The following is a 20,981-nucleotide window of genomic DNA, read 5'->3' as shown; positions in this document are numbered from 1 at the left end:
TAAAATGTAAAGAAACTAAGTTTACAGTAAGCTCATAAGCAAATCTATTACTTTTTTTTTTTTTTGCAAGCTGTATTTCGCTATTCAAAATAGATTAGAAAATTTGAGATATTTAGTACTGGTTTTGATGAGCTGATGCAGAGAAATAGCCTAGGAGTTAAAACAGGACTTGTGTCTAGAAACTGAAGCTATGTTCTCAGCTCAGTCTAACAGCAGGAGAAGTTATTAGGTTTCTGAGAGTCACATTATGCATTTGTACAACATAAATATACTGTATTTCTGGATGTAGCATGGAGTCAGACCTAACGCTTCCAGAATATAAACACGGACAAACAAAATTATGGAAGTGACTACTTAATGGTACTAATTTTAGGGAATCAACAGTTTTTATAGTATTGAATGCATTAGGAATGGCCTAATGTTAAAAAAGAAAAAATAAAATAAACTAAACACAGATTCTGCTCTTTCTTTAACATTCAAGAAAATTAGCATGACCAGGCTCACAGGTCTTCAAAGTCTTCAGGTTTGGTGTTTCAGCAAACGTAGAGATACTATTGCAGATATACACTGACTGGTGCTGCTGCAACAAGGAACCCGCAGTCAGTTTTTGTGGTCTAAAATACCATTAATGTAAGGCTAAATAAAACATATGACTTTTGCTCTGTGGACAGCAAATAATGGCTGTATCAAAATGTGCTCCTTCTGAGAGAGAACAGTGACTAAAGAGCTGCTCTAAGCATACAGGGAGAGCCTCTCTAGGATTACAAACTGAATGCTAAACAAGTCCTTGAATCTTAGTATCACTACCAAGATCAAATGGTCTATTCTCCGACAGGTGCAATGGCTTCTAAAGCAATATTAATCCTCAGGTATTCCTTTGTAGCCACAGGATTGCTGATTATAAGTGAATTCAACTCACATAGTATACTCTGTAGGTAATGCTGCTCTGAAAAGCATCACTTGGACTATTTAATCAGATTGCATGATGCCTCATCACCTGAAAGGCTGATATCCATGCACCAGTATGGCACAAAGACTTGTGTTCCTGATCCACGTGCTGCTGCTGTATCTCTTGCTTCTGATCTAACTCGCTCAGCCCATCTGAAGGACATGTAAAATCCCACAAGGCATAGGTGGGCTTTACTTACCTGAGAAACTCTGTTTGCATCTCTAACTAGACCTTTTTATAGCTACAAAAGGGGCAATATCGAAATATACAAGGCTCCTTTTTCATTTCTTATCATAAGCCAGATACAGACAAGGCAGTTCACTCCTCCGACTGTCACTTTCTCCCTGCCAGCCAGCGCACACCCTGTTTCTCTGGCACCATCCCAGGCTCAACTCCCACCTTGCAGGCCTCCTTTCTTTGCACGTGGCGGCTAGCAGAAAATGCATTTTCACTTTTGAGAAACTGGGAAATGATATATATAAGAGATATAATTGTTCACTTGAGTAAATGGAAGTTATGAAACATTGCAAAGCAAAGAATGCTTCTTCCACTTCAGAGGTGTACTTCAACTTTTTGCCTTTTTCAGCTGAACACCTTATTGAAAGACATTTTAGTAAAGAAAATTCCTTAAAAAAAAAAAAAAAAAAGATATTTCCAAGGCTTAGGCTCTCTTGTTTTCTGTATTTGTTGTTGCAATAAATGCCTGTTTTCTTCAACTTTAATGTTTTTGCAGTATTGTACTTTGCAAGAGTATTTTGTTTAAAAGCACCATGAGGAAGGATTGTGGTAGATATTAGAGCTGGGAGATACAGAGATTTTAAAGAACAATCAGTGCTCGCTTATTGCAAAGCAACTTAGTTAATTATCAGAATAGAATCACAGTATCATTAAGTTTGGAAGGAGATCACGAAGTCCTGCTCAAAGCAGGACCAACATTGAGTTCAGGTCAGGTTTCCTAGGCCTTTGTCCAGTCAGATCTTGAACACTTCCAAGCATAGATGAAAATTCTACAACCTACATTTTACACTAAACCAAAATACTCTTATGAAGTGAGAATACGTGATTGACTTAATTTTCCATTACTCCCTTCTTCTCAGTGCAAATGAGGAATTGATAAACTAGTCCAGTTCTGACATGGTCATTTTCTCTCTAACTTATTTGTAAGCCAGCTTGTGGAGGGCTGGAAATCCAACGTTACTTTCCCTCTCAAGAGGAATGCTCACAGTATTCATTTCCAAGCCAAGCACTTAATTATGGTTTATCAGGAGTTTTACTGCAAACTAAGCAAATACCAAATTGTTGGTAAACAGAGTTCAGCTTTAGACCAACGCAATGTTCAGTCTACTTCAAAGGAGTTTATAAAAGTCTCCCAGTGACTTGCACAGGATTAGGATCTAGTCTGTTGTGTGTGGTTTTTAAATATAAATAATACACATTTAAGATAATGACTTGTATTATTAGTATGCAGATATACAACAGTAGAAACATAAGGCTGGGAAATGCTTTGGGATGTTCTCTCACTTGGCCCTGGACAGGATCACCTCTGAAAATCCTGATGTATGTTTATCAGTTTGTTCTGAAAGTCTTCCAATGATCAAGAGACTTCCCAGACACTCCACTTCAATGCCTCACAGTTAGAAAGAGCAGCCTAGCTGAAGTCCAGGACTCTGGAATCATTAGCTGTGGATCTGAAAAACAAACTATGCCTTTAATGCAAGGTTTTCTACATATTTGCAACATATGTCTTTTTGTGGGAATAACCAAGACCAATTCTTCAGTCTTTCAACGGAAGTAATGTTTCAGAGATCCCAAATTAATTCCTCTCTTCTCATCTTCCCTGAAATACTGTGCTCAACCTGGACCAGCCAAGGCTTTACCAATGCCAAAACCTTATTCAGTTGAAACAGCAGGTGTCCATAAGGGTGTACATTTAAACTGCATGCTTTTTCTGATATCCCCCTTGTTGTTTGTGGCCAAGCAACTTGAATTTATATAGACAGTGGAAATGCAAATGAGATTCAAATGTAAACAAAAAGAGGTTGGAAAACCTCAGTGAAACCTCAAATTCTGTGGTGGGTGATCCTCCAACACCTGTCACACAGTGGTAACCATTGCACAGGGCCTGAGATTCCACCCGCAGGTCACTGCAAAGACCAAGCGAACACACCTTCTTACAGCATTTTTCTTTACCGCATCTGTTTACGTTGCATTTCCCACAGAAAACAAAATAAATAACTTGAACTTGTATCAGTAATAAGGACAGAACCACAGTAATAACAGCTTAGTGATGCTGCAGAAGGAGGAGGTTGGTTTTGGCTGGTCTTCCCGACTTTTGGGAATGTAATATCTCGAGTAGTATGCTAGACCGGAAAGGGGCACAGACACAGGTCACTAGATATTTCTGTTTTCTTTTTCACTATCTAACTGCTCTTATTTTGGTTTGTTAGGGTTCAGTATCTTCTTTCCAAGCAGTAGTTTACCAAACAACTGGACATAAATGTCACAAACTATAGCCACAGTTTTGAAACTAGTACTTTGGGAGCATGCTGTCAAAGCTGGGATGGTTGGATCCCTTCTACTCTCATACCGCTGTCTGAGTTACTTGCCTCTCCGATAAATGGTTTAAAGCCATAAAATGCACAGCTTATTCAGAATTTCCAAAACAGAGAGAAATGAGTATTTTCTGATGTTTCAGACTCTTAAACAGCTTACATTGCCAGAGGTAAAATGGATGTGACAAAATTACAGCTCACCATACTTTTATTACAAGATTTCTGCAAGTCTCCATAATAAAAATAGAAATGATGTGAGAAAATATATCCAGCTAAACTCAGAAACTCTGAGAAAACTTGGCAGGGCTGTGTTCAAGCATATGAGGGGAAAAACAAACAAATGCTAAATTTTGTAGGGTTTGATATCTTGGAGTTGTCAAAATGGCTGCAGGTGGTAAAAAATTTAAGAATTCTTAGCCAAGAAGTCCAGATAATCTGAAATAACTTCATGCAGGTTTTGAGTGGAAAAATATGAATAAATGAAGGGTAGTATATTGCGTATTAACAAGATTTTTGAAAGCCTCCGATTGTTCCAGTATGTTGTAAGGTGGAAGTTTAGTATGTGCATAGATATTTACAGAATGAACACCTAAGAATTACTATTTCTTATAGAGATATATTTAGGTGATGAAATATGCACTACACAAAACAGGTTAATGTATCAAAATACATTTCAAAGATAGAGAACTGAGGGTCTGGAGAGAGATAGAGATATATAGATATATTTCTTTTTTTCTTTCTGGAGTGCCACATACAGTTTGAAAACAATTATACATAGTACTGATCAACAGTTCTTCCTCCTGGCAGTAGAGGCATTCAGGTTCTCTAGTGGTACTGCTCTTATTAAAATCAGTGTTAATACATCAGAGATTAATTCAGCTGGATGAATTTTATTCTATGTCCACTATTTTCATCTTTATCTCTGTACAAGGCATACTAATTTCAGTGATTCAACTACTGCTTTATCCATATCAGGGACTGCACAGTGAGGCTTCTAATAGCTCTCTAAGCCAAGAGGACTGAAGCACAGACGCTCATACAGCTCCATATCAAACAGCAGCAAGCATACTCCAATCAAAAGCTATGGTGGAGCCTGCAAAATTGAGCCATACAAGGTTTCAGATTCCTGAGGGACTGGAGAGCTTGACCCCTCATCCGATAACTGAATAAGAATACTGATATTTCACTGAGTTCAATGGAGAAAAAGACATGTTTATTTGGAAGCCATCACCTATGTCCAAAAGACTACTGTAAAATGTAGCAACTGTCAAAAATTATTACTTTCAGAGTGATGTGGAAGAAATTTCAAAGTTGATGATCTCCTTTCATTCCAGAGCTCTCTGAAACATCATCTTCCACTTAAAAAGAAAAATAAATTTCAAGAGGTTTGTGTTTCTTTTGCCCCTTTTTTTTTTTTTTTTTAATTAATTAAGATCTCTAAGACAAAAGACAGAAATGTAAAATCTTTTTGTCTTCATGAGGATGGCAGGTTGTTCATCACTTCCATCTTAGCCAGCCTTTGGTACCCGGAGGAAGCACAGCTGTGGACTCTTTGCATTGCGCAGACATATTTGAGATCCTTGCACAACCATAATGCACAAGACAAATTAGATTAATGCTTCAGGCATGAGACTCACTGCAACCTTGCAGCCAAATAGCTGCCTGCTGAGCCAGCTCTACTGCCAAAGACCCACTATATCTGACCACAGGGGGGGACAGCTCCAGGGCAGCACGGTGTGGCAGAGCAAGCTATGGACTAAGAAGAAAGGACTAAGCTCAGCTTGACTCTGATTTCTTCCACATCCTGCATGAAACCACAAAAGCAAATCTTTGCAAGCTCAAGCAGCTGCAGTAACTACCTACTAGTCCCACTGACCTGAATATGTGTTCTCAAGGTACTTTGGTTTTACAGGATCTGCTTCAAAGATCACTGTTGGCAGTGGAAAGGCTCCCACTGTCGGACTCATTAATATGGATCATTCCATACATTTCATTCACAGATTTAAAAATGCAGTGCAAAATGAAGCTAATATTGTTTCCTGTTACGTATATGTCTGGGGTAGCATGTCTGTTCTGCTGTAAACACACACATGCATTTTCGTCTACGAGTACGGCATAAAATTTGGAAACACACTGTGTAATGGTTCTGTATCTCTCAGGGACTGGACTAAATAGTTGTAGCACACCAGGGATTTGACTGCAGTACAGTGATATTTGCCCGTTTTGTTTTTTTCCACCGTGTCTCCATGATGTGGGAGTTCCTTGCCTGTGCAGAAATGTACAGGAATTGTCAGGAAGAATTTTCAGAGAGCTTAGCACTGGCACAGGTTATCCAGAGCAGTCTCCTTGTTCAGCATTCAGAAAAACATGGCTGGAACCATGTATTCATTTTTTGAGTGATCAAGCCTGCACATATTATCACAGAAGGACTTGACAGCAACTGAATAAAGTTAGGACAGAGAGACTAGTAGATAGAACTGGTGCTTGGCAGAAACACAGGGTAGAGCAGTTTGGAAACTTTGCATACAGAGATGCTTTGCTGGAGCTCTGAGCTTGGACTTTTACAAGTACAAACTGTTGCTGCCTTTACTGTTAATCCGCTACTGCTGAACTTAACAGAAGGAATAACGTATGCAATAAGTGAGGGAGCCGTATCTACATATTTCCTTCCCAAAGAAGATTTTGGATTATGGCAGGTGTTCAATCACTCAGCCAGTGAACGCTGAACTAGATGTTTTATTCACATACATCCATATATACTGTATCTAACAGTATACCGCATTATCTTGTACTTTCTGCATATTAAACCTACATGACGGGTCTCTGTTTAGGAAGATGACATCATGGAAGGGTGGTAATGTCAATAACATCCCTATAATGTAAAGGAGCAAGATAGATTTTGTACAGGCCACGCACAGTACAAACAATGCCACCGTTTCTATTTTGTAGGATTTAAAAATATAGACTACAGTGATAATGGGTGAAAATAGACAACGGAACTTTTAAAAAAAGGTCTTCTATGAGTTTCTACATCTGCTAGATAAATAAATGTCATAAAGAATCATATATCTTAACTATTACTGGCCCCGAAGCTCATAATTATTTGTCCTGGCAAGGGAAAGAAAATCTATGGTTACCATGCATATGTACAATGGACACTGGCACAGTACCTTCAAGTACACAATTAAGTAAACAAAGTTTTGATAAACCTCTGTGCATATTTATATATCATGCAACTAACCACTAGTAAACAAGACCAGAAAAGTACTCTCATTCCTCATTTTCCTTGCTACTTAAAGAGAAATACTTTGTATACTTGATGGCACTGTCAATGATAATTTAAGAGAGCCATCATGTTAAGACTAAGAGCATTGCTTTTAACCTTTATTCTCTTGACATTTTTAGCTTCATTCAAGTCAATGAGAGTTCTGTCCGCGAAAGAACATCAGAGAGGTATGAGTAAGATGTTATTATCTAAGTCACTGAGGTTGAAAAATTAGCTCACAGAAAATGTAGGTATGCTATAAAGATGACACTAAACATAGAAAGTGCTGTGTTTCTTATAGACAAAATAATTGCAACAAACAGTTTTTGCAAACGTAGGCAAAACGGAAATGATGAATTGTAGGCATAACATTGCTCTCATTTCTGGCAGTTTCTAAAACAGAAAGCGCACTTTCTATCACTGCAGATCACACAAACTACACGCTAAAACACTAGTAGTTTGCTAAATCCTATTTCAATTTCCCAACATAGTTTTGGACAGGACATTGGAGAAACTGCAGGTACTCGAGGTACTCAAATGCTAAAGCTGGCCTTTTTTGTTTATAACTATTTAACCTCCTAGAATATGATCTCCACTTAAGATATAAATCTGAACTGTTACATGTATTTTCCTCAGTATGGTATACCATCAACTTTTATAGCAACAGAAAAAGAGCACACGTCTTTACAGTGTTTATAACAAGCAGAATTAAGGGAGGATATAAAGTCTCAAAGTTGTTACACAATTTCTTTGTTATGCAGGAAAAACTCCGTAATGCGCTCCATTTCAAAATCTGTTTCTTATTAGACAGTTACTTAAAAAGAAAGTAAAAATACAATATGATTTACTGATATCCATTTTGTCCAAATCTGATTAGTTTATCTCTTTTCTCTATCTGAATTTATGTACTTTAAAAATGCATAGCTATAGCTCTTTTTTGGTAGGATTTGCACAATGGCTTTCATTTTTGACAGCACTAGAAAAACTAAGCATCAAAATCTAAGCTATTAAGTAGTGCATATAATGTTCAAATTAAGAAATCAGTTATCATCAAAAGCAGTAGTAACCAATGGGGTCTTCCTAACAAAGGCCTGATCCTGCTGCTGGTGCTCCCTTTTTGTGCAGAATGTTTTCAAAGTTTTGAACATAACTCGTGCACACAGAGTCATCTCCTGCAGATCTGTCCTCAGATTTAGATAAAATATGGGATTACGTTTCTGTGAACACTTAAGTCTGCTCCTTTTCAAGAAAGCACTTACATGTTGGCCATAAAGCACCTGAGTTAGAAATGTCCAATAAAGCAGAACTAACTTCATACCATCTGTTCCTTAAATAACATAAACTTTGATCTATTGAAACAGATAGGTGCACACACAACAAGAGGCACTGATGAGATAGAATCACAGAATCATTTTGGTTGGAAGAGACCCTCAGGATCATGAAGTCCAACCGTAACTTAACTCTGGCACTAAACCACGTCCCTAAGAACCTCGTCTAAACGCCTTTTAAACCACTCCAGGAATGGTGACTCCACCACTTCCCTGGGCAGCCTGTTCCAATGCCTGACAACCCTTTCCATGAAGAATTTTTTCCTAATATCCCATCTAAACCTCCCCTGGTGCAACCTGAGGCCATTTCCTCTCATCCTGTCACTTGCTACTTGGGAGAAGAGACCGACCCCCTCCATGCTACAACTTCCTTTCAGGTAGTTGTAGATATTGATAAGGTCTCCTGTCAGCCTCCTGTTCTCCAGGCTAAACAGCCCCAGTTCCCTCAGCTGCTCCTCATCAGAACTGGGTTCCAGACCCCTCACCAGCTTTGTCACCCTCCTCTGCATCCTCTCTAGTACCTCAGTGTCTTTCTTATGATGAGGGGCCCAAAACTAAACACAGGATTCGAGGTGCAGCTTCACCAGCACTGAGTACAGTGGCACAATCACTTCTCTAGTCCTGCTGGCCACACTATTCCTGATACAAGCCAGGAATCTGTTGGCCTTTTTGGACATCTGGATCTGTTCTGGGATGCCATACATACATGTGGGAAGAGATGAGAAGGACAAGAGGACAGTCATGAGAAGGATGAGGGAACTGAGAGTCTATCTACTTTTTGTGAACAGACTGAGCAAACCTGGCTCAGCTGGCCCTACAAAATGAATGCTGAGAGAGGATATGATTGCAGTCTATTAATACATCCTGAGATAAACACCAGGGAGGGAGAAGAGCTATTTCAGTGGAGGACAACGTTGGCAGGAGAACAAATGACTATGTAGTGGCTATGAGTTACATTTTTCCTAGAAACTGGAAGATTTCTAATTGAGAGAGGACTGAGGTTCTGGAGCAGCTTCCCACATCAGCAGAAGTGAGGGCAAAATACTGAAAATACTTTCCAACTAAAACTTGATCTGTTTACAGAAGGGGCTGTATGATATAGCTGTCTGTAACTGTAGAAGACCACGTGCAGTGAGCAAGCAGATGCCTCCCAGTCCTGTGTTCCTTCACTCATTACTCACTAGCCAGCCACAGGGTACGCTCTGTAGGAAGTCTTTTAGTGTCTTGGTTCACCAAGAAATTGAAGACATTGCTAGTAAAATCTTAAAAAAATACATAAGATGTGCAATTTAAGTGAATTAATCTTCCTACAGGACCCTTAATTTGTTTGCATTTCCTGGATTTCCATGGATATGTCTTCATTTATCATTATTCTTTAATTCCTAGTCACTCAAACTGTAAAAATACCTATGAAATAAAAAATGCATTACTGACAACATTCACATTCACTTGGGACTATCTGAGTGAGCTGCAGCTTGTACGTATTGATTGTCAAGAGACCTGTTGCCTTCATTTGGTTTCTTACATCACACAGCACAGCCATCTCCCTCAGTTGAGCACTCTTACACTGCCACATATTTAGTAGTTGTAGTTTTAATACTTTTTGTGTAGGTAATGTATGCTATTACATCGTTCTATCACAATATTTTGCTGTAATAAAATAAACTAAGTACATTAAAAAGAGAAGTATACAAACCAGAACATTTTGGATCTCCTAGCAAAGAAAATTTCTTTTTTTTTTTTTTTTTTTTTAAGAAAACTGCCTTACTCAACATATATTGAAATAATGAGGTAAAATATTTTCAAGTGCCACACCCAACACTGCAAATGTAGTTTAATTCCACAGCTTTTGTTAGAATTAATAAAACATACACAGCAAAAATCCTTGAAGAAAACAGTTTAGACTATACATAACAGCAGGAGGAATACATTCAGTTAAAGCTCATCTGACATTAGACTTGTTTTCATGCTGACCTTGGTCAGCTGGCACATGCTTTTCCACCTGTGTTTTGGCTTATAGCTGTGAATGAACTGTAGTTAATTCTATGCAGACTAATTCTGCTGAAAATCACACATTAAGAGGGTAGGAGGTTAAAGTCATAGTGAGGCGGATGCTGGTAATGTCCACATCTGCATTTCTAGAGTATTGGCAGCACGTTAATTTCCTTGGGACTCTACATAGGATATTGATGGAGTTGTGAAAGTTTAAGCCAACAACACAGACTGCATCCAGCTGAAACTTGAGAGGATGGAGAAACCTCACACACTGTGGCTTGGAGGCTTAGGAAAAAATAATTGGTGTGTGGTTTTAGCGCACACAGGTTTACACCTCTTTTCTAAGGAAATAAATATTGCCAGCTTTGCCACTACAAAAAAAGTTCTAAGAGTCCAAGATCATCACATCTTGCCAAGCATAGCAAACCTCTTCTACGAGACAAAAGACATTTTGCACCAGATATACTTGGAGATTTTGTTACTGATACAAAGTTCTCATCCAGTGTAACAATTTATTCTACTTTAACATATGTAACTTGTTATATTTTTATTAAGTGCCATTGCCAAACTGACTATACAGTGCGCTGCTTGAAAATGTATTTTACACAGTCCCTGTGTCAGAAAATTACATAGTAGCCATTTTTTAAGTTTCCAAAATCTACTTATTCATGTACCTAGATTAATATATTTTTATCTTTCGTAATGTTTATTAGCAAATGAAATAGCATATTTTTCCATAGGCATTGTGATAAAGAATAGATTAAAAGAACATATGGCTAGCTGGCACTTTGTCAAGATATTTCTTCAGCGCTGCTCACTCTAAATGGGTATTTCAGTCAAATTCTGTGTTACTACATGAAGGAATGGTGAAAAGTTTCACAAAGATTTTTCCAGCATTTTGTATATTCCTTACCTGTGGGCAGTCTTTGATGTAGTGTCCTTTGTTAAAGCAGAGGTGGCACAGGTAGTTAGGAGGTGGCCTCTTGCTGGGTTTTCTGGCTTCTGAAGAAAGGGATAGGTCAGAGAAATGCTCAGTGAGGGAGCTTAACCCATCCACAATGTTATTAAGAGAGCCATACGGTGATGCACTCTTGTACAGACTGCTGCTCAGAGCCTGCAAAAGAAAAGCAAAAGGTCGCATCAAACAGTATTGTATTATGGATTGCTCTGAGACCCATCTAAGTAGGGGAAGGATAAAAACAGCAGAAAAAATGTTATATATATTATTATTTTAATTAGGAACATGGCTGTATATTTGAGGAGAGCAATATACAGGCCATTAATAAAGAGGTTTCATGAAGGCAATGCAATGGAGCTGGTCACCCCACTGCTGAGCACTTCAGAGCTTGCCATGGGTCACCTAGTCCAGCCTTTCTGCTAAGCTATGATTGCTTTCTTGTGTGTGATCATAACCACACTCATGGTACGTTTAGAATATGCCGGCAAAAAAAGCTGAAAGAACAACCCACAAAAGGGAACATTTTTGTATCCAAAACTACTAACACAAACAATACTGAAGTCAGGGAAAGGAAAAGAACACCAAGAAAAATGTAAAGTGATTTTAATTTCCAGTCTGGTTAATAAGACAGTCAACATAAAGTCACATGTTCAAACAATGACAAGAAACATTCAATAAACTTCTGCCTTGGATTTTCTAAAGGGAAACCTGCTGTGATTTAAACATTCCTTATAAACAGTAAATACCTAGTTTTTGTACTTCACCTCAATAGGATCTTCACTCTCTCAGCCTGCAAATCAAAATCAGAAACTCCTAATTTGCTGTTCAGTAGTTTTAGAACAGCAGGAAACCCATAATCACCTAAATGGCTAATTTCCCTAATAGAGATAACAAGGATTGATTCACTTTAATGTATTAGGGCTCAAAAGAAACTGTGTAGTAGGAGTTTAAAAAGTAAATAATAACTTAAAAAAAATAAATTAACATGGTAATGAATCACTGTAGAAACAGGACCAACCATTGACAGTCCTCTCCACCCTGAAATGATGGGACACATTTCACAGGGTGTTTCTTAGTTCTGGTACACCTCACGGTAATGCTATGCTCATGTAATTCTGGCATCAGAATCATTACTGCTGGCTTATGGGAAAGTGAGGTAAGAAGAGGTCCAATCTGTCCCTCTGTGGAGACCTTGTTTTTCAGTGCTATTAAATCAAAATATTTCAATGAAGTCTTTATATATGTCACACATGTTTATATGTGTTATATACATATCGAACACATGCATTGAAATTGGTTTAGAGAGATTGTGAAATAAACCTGAAATTCACTTACATTTGTCTCACAGATCTCAAACATTCAGGATGTCTGCACGATGAGTGCATGTTCTGGGTAACAGTCACATTATGAAATAATCATACAGAAGCTCCAGGCACAATTACCTGGATGAGTCCCAACTATCACTGAATCCCACCCCACTGCAGATGGTGTATAATGTCAACAAAAACTCAGCCTAAGTGGTAGGCCAGCAACATACAGAAATCTTTTCCACCCCAGCCTCACTATAGCCAAACACAATGTGCTGAGCTTCACTGACCCCCCTCACAAAGCTGAAGCTGGTGCCCAGCAGCATGAACAATTCCAAGGGCCACAGGGTAGAGTCCGTGTCACACGTGTCCTGGCACTGAAACACCCATCGTTTTACCCCCAGCACAGCACAGTTCTGTGCTGGTGCAAGACATTCTGGCTGCTGAGAGGAGAAGCAGTCATGTTGTTTCAGGGGTTAAACCTGTACATTTTAAAAGGAAAAGCTGTTTCAAAAACTAACAAAAAGGTTTTAGCTGCTTTAGCCATCAAGCAACCAAAGATACCTCCAACGGTCACTGGAATATATTCTCTAGGATTTATTGAACACTACTGGAATGAGAAATTCTTGGCATCAAATTGTTAAAAGGAAGAGGAAGTGCTATGGATGCCAAAACAGTATTAATTAAGGGTCTTCAAGAAGTTCTTGTCTCCCTAGGAGCCACTTTCTCTTACATACACTTGGAATAATACAAAATCTTTCTTTTTAAGAAATCTCTTGACGAGAGATTCTTAAAGCACTTCACATGCATTACACCCATCAGTAACTTTGCAAATTCCCTATTATCTGACTTTTATAGAAGGGTATACGGACATACCAAATGTGTGAAATCCCAAATTCTTTACCCGTTGCAGAAATCTGGAACATCCCCTGGGGATGTACAATATAAAACTCCTGCCCATCAGGAGGCTGCTATTTCTGCCTCCCGGACCAATGCAGTGACAAAAAAAAAACATACCTATCTGCTGCCTTCAGTGGGCTTTGAATTGGACATATGGCTCGCAGCAGTGACTATTTTCTTTTCTATGTATCCTTTACGCTGAGTTATTACCCCCATTAGAAGGGAGCAATTTGGCAGCACGACTGGATATTACATAATTCACTCCTCCACCAGCCCTCCTTGGCACATTTCAGGTCAGTACAGAAACATAACGGTTGCAACCACCACAGTTTTGCCCACTCCATCAGCAAAAGTTGTTTACAAACTTTTGTTTGTTTGAACCATGGCAGCCAGAAGCCAGGATCCCATCTGACTACAGGCTGTACCAACACTAAATCATAAGCCTAGCAGCCACCAACAGCTCTGTGGCTGAAGCCTGACATATGGCTCTGAAAGTGGCCACCTGGTTCAGCTGGCAGGGCGTTTCTGCGATATGTGCCAAAGTTGGACAGGCCAAAGCACCCAGTCTACATACACCACCATGAAACACTTCCCTGCAATAATCCTGAGGCCAAATGTTACGTAAAAGACACAAATATAATGTCCCAGAAGATGACAGTAGAGAAAAAGATGTAAATTATTTATGTCACTGGTGCTTCAAACAACAATTAATTCATTAAGGAAAATTCCTAGATGAACCCAAGATGCAGCCTCCTGGTATAGAGTCTGGCAAATTGCTTCAACAGTTCCTGCCAATCTGACCTGGAAAATGGTCTTATATCAGTTCATCCCTGAGTCCATGTGAAAAACACATCAATCTGGCACTTGAAAGATGCTATAAAGAGCACCAGCACAAACTGTGCTACATCCTGTTGCTAGCTGTGGAAATCCCCAGTTCCTCAGAAGAAGATGAGGAAAAAAGCTGTTCCAAAAAGCCAAGTTATAAGGGGGGGATGGTGGGAAAGACCACTCCAGCCCCTGGAATCAAATAGCAAAAGCCCAGGAACATGTAATTAATATGATAGAAGCAAACCATGATTTAGTCTTTGTAGAAGACAAGGCATGAAACAATATTGCTGAGATGCATAAAACAGTATTTTTTCATCTGGGGCACTTAATTGAGCAAATCAGCAATTCAACCCTTACTAACTGTTTACGCTGCTGCAAAGGGAAGTTTTAAGAAGGGTTTTGAACAAAAACTCTGAGTTAGCTTCACACTCAGAAGGAACGTCCAGGGGATGATCAGAGTGACAGGGAGAAAGTTGGTTTCATGCAGACGACAGTAGAAAGAAAAATAGAGAGGAGGAGGGAAACACATTCTGGCTCATTCTGGGCTCCAGTGTATTGGTATGTACTCTGTGGCAGCAGGGAGACTGCTCCTCTGATGGATTCCACCAAAAGCAATAGCAGCTTTGTGTTCATGGTGTGCCTCTAGCAAAGCCTTCTTCTTTAAAAAGAAGACAACGCTTTGAAACCAAAAATAATGCCTCACTTGGATTCTCATTTTGAGCTATGACAGAATATAAAGGATTTGGCAGTGAAAGGGTTAGTGCTCTCAAGAAGCCAAAAGACCACACTGCAAGTCCTAATTACAAGGCTCATCAGGCCAGCTGCAATGAATTCAGGATTTCCTTATCTTGCTGTAGTGGGAGGATGGGAGACCTGGTGGTAAACCTCCAAACTGGCTTGGTGGGAAGATGGAGCTGATAATGTAAGTTTGTTTGTTGATTTTGTTTTCTTCTTATGAAGCTTATTGACTTAGTTAAATGCAAACCAAACTGAAGATCTGGTGGTGTACTTTTTAAAGGCAACCTCTCTGCTCAGTAGGTTTTTAAGCTATATTTGTTGGTGGTGTTGAGAAATAAGGCTTCCTTTGTTATTTGTTTGCTAAGTGTTTCCAGTTAAAGGGCAGGTAATCTGTAAGGTTACCATGTGGTCCTTTGTGAAAAGAGGCAGCTATTGTCTTCCATAGCTCTGTTACTCTGATTTCCAGTTCAGTGACATATGTGAGTGACTCAAGACTTCCAGCATCAAACTCACCTCTAAGAAATTCCTAGTTATGTGAATGATTTGGCAAATGCTCTTGCTTCCCTTGGCTGGTTCCTGCCTTTTAGAGACGGCTTTTGGGACTGTTGAATTAAGAGGTGGATAAGGAAATACTGAAACAGAATATATCTCTTTAGCTTCTCTTTTAGTGATGGTATTGTGTTGAAAATAAAGGCAACTGTACTTTTAGGAATATGCAACAAAACATTTGAACAAATAGGTGGTAAGTCTTCCTTTCCAAACTTCCCACTGGTTTGGCAATTGCTTTAGCTGTAAAGATACTTTTTAATGAGGAGCAGAAAGCACAGATAGCATGTTGCATTTCAACTGTGATAACACTTAATTCTGCCCAGAGGTGATGGGATTACCTATTTTCCAGAACACCTGATACTAATAAGTGTGAATGGAACCTTGTTATTAGGACATACAGGAGTCAAGATGCAAAATTTCTAGGCATGGGACTGGAAATGCAGAGGCATATCTGGAAAATGCAGTTTCTGCCTGTGGCTGCTGGACCCTTCAGGCAGTGCTAAAGGGGTACAAATCCATCAGTTACCTGAAACGTGTATGATTTGTGCTGGTTGGACTATGCCTGGCCAGTACATTTGTTTGGTGTTTCGGGTGTTGTTTGGTTTTATTTTTATTTTTATTTTGGAGTTATACTTCACCCACCCCTTTCAAGACCTCCTTCCCACACACCCATCCAAAAAAAGAAACTACACTGGTACACACACACACAATACATCACCAGTTAAAATAGAGAGAAAGACATATTTAAACTGGCTGAATGAACATGGAGAAAATGCAACTTCTTGCCCTTTTAGAAGTTATTTGCTGTTTAAGTGCAATAGCTAAAATTGGATAGGAGGAGCCATATAATGCAATTTCCCTTGGACGTGGCAGCATTGTTGTGACTATTCCACCTGAAATGTAGTGGATTAACATTTAAAAAATAAAAATAAGTCCAATACAAAAAAATTCTTGCCTTTTTACAAGCATCTCTGAAGGACTTGTGAAAGAGCCTGCTCGAGCCATAAGTTGGTAAGATTTGTGCTAGTGGTTATCTGTTTTAATTGCACATACTGAAGTGAGGTCCTGTAGCATTTCAATGTTCCTATAATGTAGTCCAGTCATTGGTTCTTCCACTACATTAAATAGTCTGTAATTGAAAAGTGACGAGCAAAGTATTTTTAATTACTTACTTTTTAAGTATGTTGCCAACCTTATAAGGCGAACAAAAAATAAAGCAGTGTTAACCTCTAGCATGAAGTTTAAGTCACCAGGTGCCATGGCTGTTGGAAGTTTGGAAAAAGCAGTAGGGTTGCTCTATCGTCAGTGTGGAAAAAAGTAAGGTTTTTATATACTGTAAATTATAAACATTCTCCAGTCTACGAGTCGGGTATGATGGTAAACAGACTAGCCACGCTGATTATTAGCCCTGCACTGAAATGTCAAAAGGTGCTGAGGTTGTTTATCAGCTTGGATATTCATGAAGATAACAACTGATCCCCATGCTGTGTCATGAGTGAAACAGTAGGCTAGACAAGTCATTGCTTTCACTCAGTTGCTATTTTCACATCAGAGGAGGGGGAAATCTGAAGCTATCCAAATAGTAATTCAGTGGCCTGTACGTGCTAATACACAAAACTTAACCTGAGGGCACTAGTCTTCCCAGTTATTGCCGCAAGGCTTGCTTCTGATGTGGGATTTATCTGTGGGGCCAAGCAATGTGTGTGGAAGCACAACAGCTGCATCTGAAGATGATAATGTGTGGAGAACCGCAAATCTGTGACCTTTCTGAGCTTTAACCCTTTATAAGTGGTCAAAACAGTTCCCTGTTTTTGTCCCCAAAGAAAATGTCCAATGCAGAAATAATGGATTTGACCAACTCCAAAGCCTTCTGAAAATAGCGAGGATAAATGAAAATACTATTATAAATTTAGTTGTATGTATTTGAGCCAGAAATAGGGGAGTTTAATTACCAAGGCTGAACTGGAAAACCTCAAAAACTGCTCCTGTATGGCTTATGTCTGCTTTAGCTCCTCTGATAAATTATAGATAACTTCTACAGAAAACAGCTTAAGAGTTTACTCAGTAACATTTTATCATTGGATAACCGCAAGCAAAGCTCATCACTCAGTGAAGAAAATATTTGCCTGGAGGAATAAAAATAGACTTGGGCTTCTGTTTCATTCTGAAGTCAGTGTTTAAGTTAGCTGTCAAAAAATCCAGTCTTCGGGCTGACTTTGGTAAAATGTGATTTCCTCAAGCTCCTCATCTAAATAAAAAGATAAATGTAGATAAGCCAAGTAAACCTTAATTAATACATTCCTAGCTAGTTTGATTAAACAAGTATACCTTAATTCATCCTTGTTCTGTAGAGGGCTTTAGATAAATACATACTTATACTGGCCACTGGCTGGCTGTGTTTTTTCATATTGCAGTTGTTCATTGTGGCTGAGACTGTGCAGATGAGCAAGTGGGTGCAACATGCTCCTCCGTGTGAGACCAGCACATCCTCAGTTCATGGCAAGCTCAAAGAGCAATGCATGCCGCCATCTTGCCTTGCTTTCTATCTGCTTACCTTTAACGTCTTGATCCAAAGCTTTCAAAGAGTTTCACAGATTCTTAGATCTTAAAAAAAGAGCTGCTGCCCCTCTTACTCTACAGTGGTATAGAAGTAACTAAATGCTGACAGCGAAGAAGTTGCTCAGTCACTGTAATCAGGCTTGCTGAAGCTCAGGTAAAGCCTCTTAGTTCTCCACTAGTAGCATGATTCTCCTTATTTCTGCCTCAGGGAAAGGTTTGCTGTGGATGTCAGTGGGCCACACGTGTTTCACACAATGTACAGGGGCCTCACAAAAAGCTTTTAATAGCAGATGTGGAAAGATGGGAAAGGAGAGGATAGCGATTTCCTCTGGTCAGAGGTGTACAGTCTTGAAGGAACTCTCTAAATCTTGCATCAAGCTCTGCAGGGATCCTTTTCACCCTCTGAACACTAAACAACTGCCCACTTCTGTTAAAGAGAAGCTCTAACACATGAGCACTATATTAGGGACAAGGGAGACCATTCACGTTGCAAATTACTTTAACACATCCCCACAGGAGGTTTCATTCCTCGGGCTGTCCCTCCGCTGCCTGCAGCTGAGTCTCCCCAGGCTGCAGACCGCCAACCTCCCTGACCTTTCCGAGCGCGGCCGCGGGGAGGGCCTCTGCCAGGCACCTCCGTCCCACCGCCTCCTCACGTCCTCCAAAAACAAGCCTATTTTGTCGAGACAGGGTTCTCAGACCAGGAGGCAGTTATGAAGGTTGTACGGCGTAAAGTGAGGGGAGAAACGGACCGACAAGTTTTGACCCCTGCACCTTCTGTTAACATCTCTGTTTCCTGCGGGAAATCTTGTCTCAATCTGACCCGCAGTTTGAAAAACAAGAGTCGGGTTTCCTCTCATTTGGTGGGTCTTTTGACACTCCAAACATAAGAAAAATAACACCCGGAAATAGATATGTGCCTGTTCAAGACACACTTAGGAAAGCATTTACCTCCTGTGCAGCTCTTGCATGATGAAAGGTTTTGCTAAGAAATGTCCATTTTGGGTTAAATCTAACTTTAAGTCTGAGACAGTGTTGTTTATATCATTTACATTCAGTAATGCCTTCTTGGCACAGAAACCTCTGCGACAGCTGCCAAAGTTTAAAAGAGGCAAAGCTAAGGTCACTGTCAGAGGTAGAAACAATACATCATCTGCCCAAAATGGGCCCCTTGCAATGCATTTAGGGCCTCAGTTCCTGCACTCATGGGAAGACAAAAAATTTTATTAAATTGAATGTAGTGAGGAAAATAAATTATTTCCATGTACCAAATGGCAGGCTGGGATTTCATTTTGTGATTCCAGCTTTTAGATAGTTTTATCTACATTTAGAGCCACCTTCTTAATCAGTTGTGATACAGCACAGCTTGCAGTGTGATCTGAGCAAGTAAAGCTAAAACTTCACTATCTGCTTCAGATAAATCATAACAATAACAACTGAGTAATCTGGTTTCCAAGCAGACTTAAGGATCTTTTTCCAGGCTGCCTCTGTTAGAGGCATGAATCTTTTACTCTTATTAATTTCAGTTGCGATGTACGTTGAAGAAAGATGATTATAAAAACACCTCTGTATTTCAAGGATGCTCAAACCCTCTTAAGAGCTCTTACTAATCCCCCATTTTCGGCAAGCAATGACTGTACAATAGTTCCTTTGCTTTCCGTTCAACCACAGGTATCCAGAGCCCTAATGGTTACACACAAATAGTGGTCTGGCAGGCTGGTTTGTTGTGAAGAAATACAGGCTCCAATTCTCCTGCTACAAGTGCAACCAAGTTTAGAAACCTGGAACCCCTAGGTTAACAAGAGAAACCTATGGGAGCAAGACGATCCCTTTGAAATGTTTGCTTCGTTGGCAGTTAGTAAGCTGAGATGTAAATATAGATTTCCAGATTCCTGCGATCCTTCTAGGGTATTGCACTTGTGTTCATTCAAAAGAGACACCAAATCCTGCCATGTGCAGGGAGTAGGTGTGGGTGGTCGTTTAATACAGTAGGAATTTAGTTCTGCTTTGGATATGAGAGGGAAAGTCCCAGACCATGAGGGCATTTGCTTATTTTCAAACTAAATCTGTAGAAACGCAAAATGTATTTCCTAAGATATGTGTTTGGAAGACCACGCAGCAGCTCTCCTATCAGCAGCAGTTAAAAGAGCTAAGAAAAAGGGCCTACAAGAGGCTCCTTAATATTGCTCTTAGTCGAAGTATTGGCCTTGTTTAATATTTGCCTACACCAAAACACATGACAGAAAGTAATGGGCTAGTTTTGTCATATGTTAAAACTTAAAAAATCATCAAAACTCTGAACAGCTGTGCTGGCCTGGCTAGACTGGGAAGGACACAGACAAAGACCAGGCCTCATAAACCTGCATTTATTCTGCTTCCCTCAAGTGAATCTGTCTATAATTTTAGGTTCTACTTTTAGTAGATCAGAGACTGTTTGTAACATTTCTGAGAACAAAAACCAACCTGCGGGGGGGGGGGGGGGGGGGGGCGGGGAGTGATCTAAACTGTGACACTTATGAAGTACTATCTGTCTGAATTATGACAGCATTACTGTAAGATTTGAATAGCTTTGTAAAACTTAGTTGGTTCCTTTGATCCTTTATAACTTCTCTGGAACCCAGATAGAACTTAAGTAAACTGCCATGAAGCGAAGACTTATATTCTTTCAATTTAATTTAATCGTTTCATTGTGGCTTTGTAAAAGATGAAGGGCAATCCACGAGGGTGGCAAAATGGGCATCAGGCTGCTGGCAATTTTTCTGAGGAAAAAAATCAGAAACTAATGTATGAATATTTCATTTCCCAAAACCATTCAGAACCTTTAAGGTGATAACCAGTATCCCTTTTTAGGCAGCATTTGTATTTATGTGTTTAGTTTATATAACAGAACACCTTTGCTTTTGTTTCTATGCAAATATCAGTATTGTATGATTTAGCTCTGTAATATCTGTTCCTGTAGCTTTCTGCAACTGCACTGTGTCATTGTGTTTTATGCTTCTTAAAGTAGCATGGAAAAAATCCTCTGGTCTTAGATTTAAATATTGTTTGAATCA

The 20,981-nt window shown here is 39.4% G+C and overlaps 2 protein-coding genes across 3 annotated transcripts in view; one reads left to right on the top strand and one right to left on the bottom strand.

The window, feature by feature from the left end:
- The window catches only part of ZCCHC24 (zinc finger CCHC-type containing 24), a 114,686-nt gene that overhangs the window by 86,391 nt on the left and 7,314 nt on the right, over window positions 1-20,981 (bottom strand). The window contains exon 2 of the mRNA XM_065067740.1: window positions 11,003-11,203. Coding sequence (XP_064923812.1) covers window positions 11,003-11,203 — 201 coding nt within the window. The remainder of the gene's footprint in view (window positions 1-11,002; window positions 11,204-20,981) is intronic.
- ANXA11 (annexin A11) overlaps window positions 14,936-20,981 on the top strand; it is a 78,363-nt gene continuing 72,317 nt past the window's right edge. For both annotated transcript variants that reach the window (XM_065067734.1, XM_065067733.1), the window contains exon 1: window positions 14,936-15,004. The gene's annotated coding sequence lies outside the window, so the exon portion shown is untranslated. The remainder of the gene's footprint in view (window positions 15,005-20,981) is intronic.

The sequence above is a fragment of the Columba livia genome, chromosome 6, assembly GCF_036013475.1.
Source record: "Columba livia isolate bColLiv1 breed racing homer chromosome 6, bColLiv1.pat.W.v2, whole genome shotgun sequence".
In the NCBI taxonomy this organism is placed as follows: Eukaryota; Metazoa; Chordata; class Aves; order Columbiformes; family Columbidae; genus Columba; species Columba livia.
The sequence above is the reverse complement of the archived record's forward strand: the minus strand, read 5'-3'. Positions and strand labels throughout refer to the sequence as shown.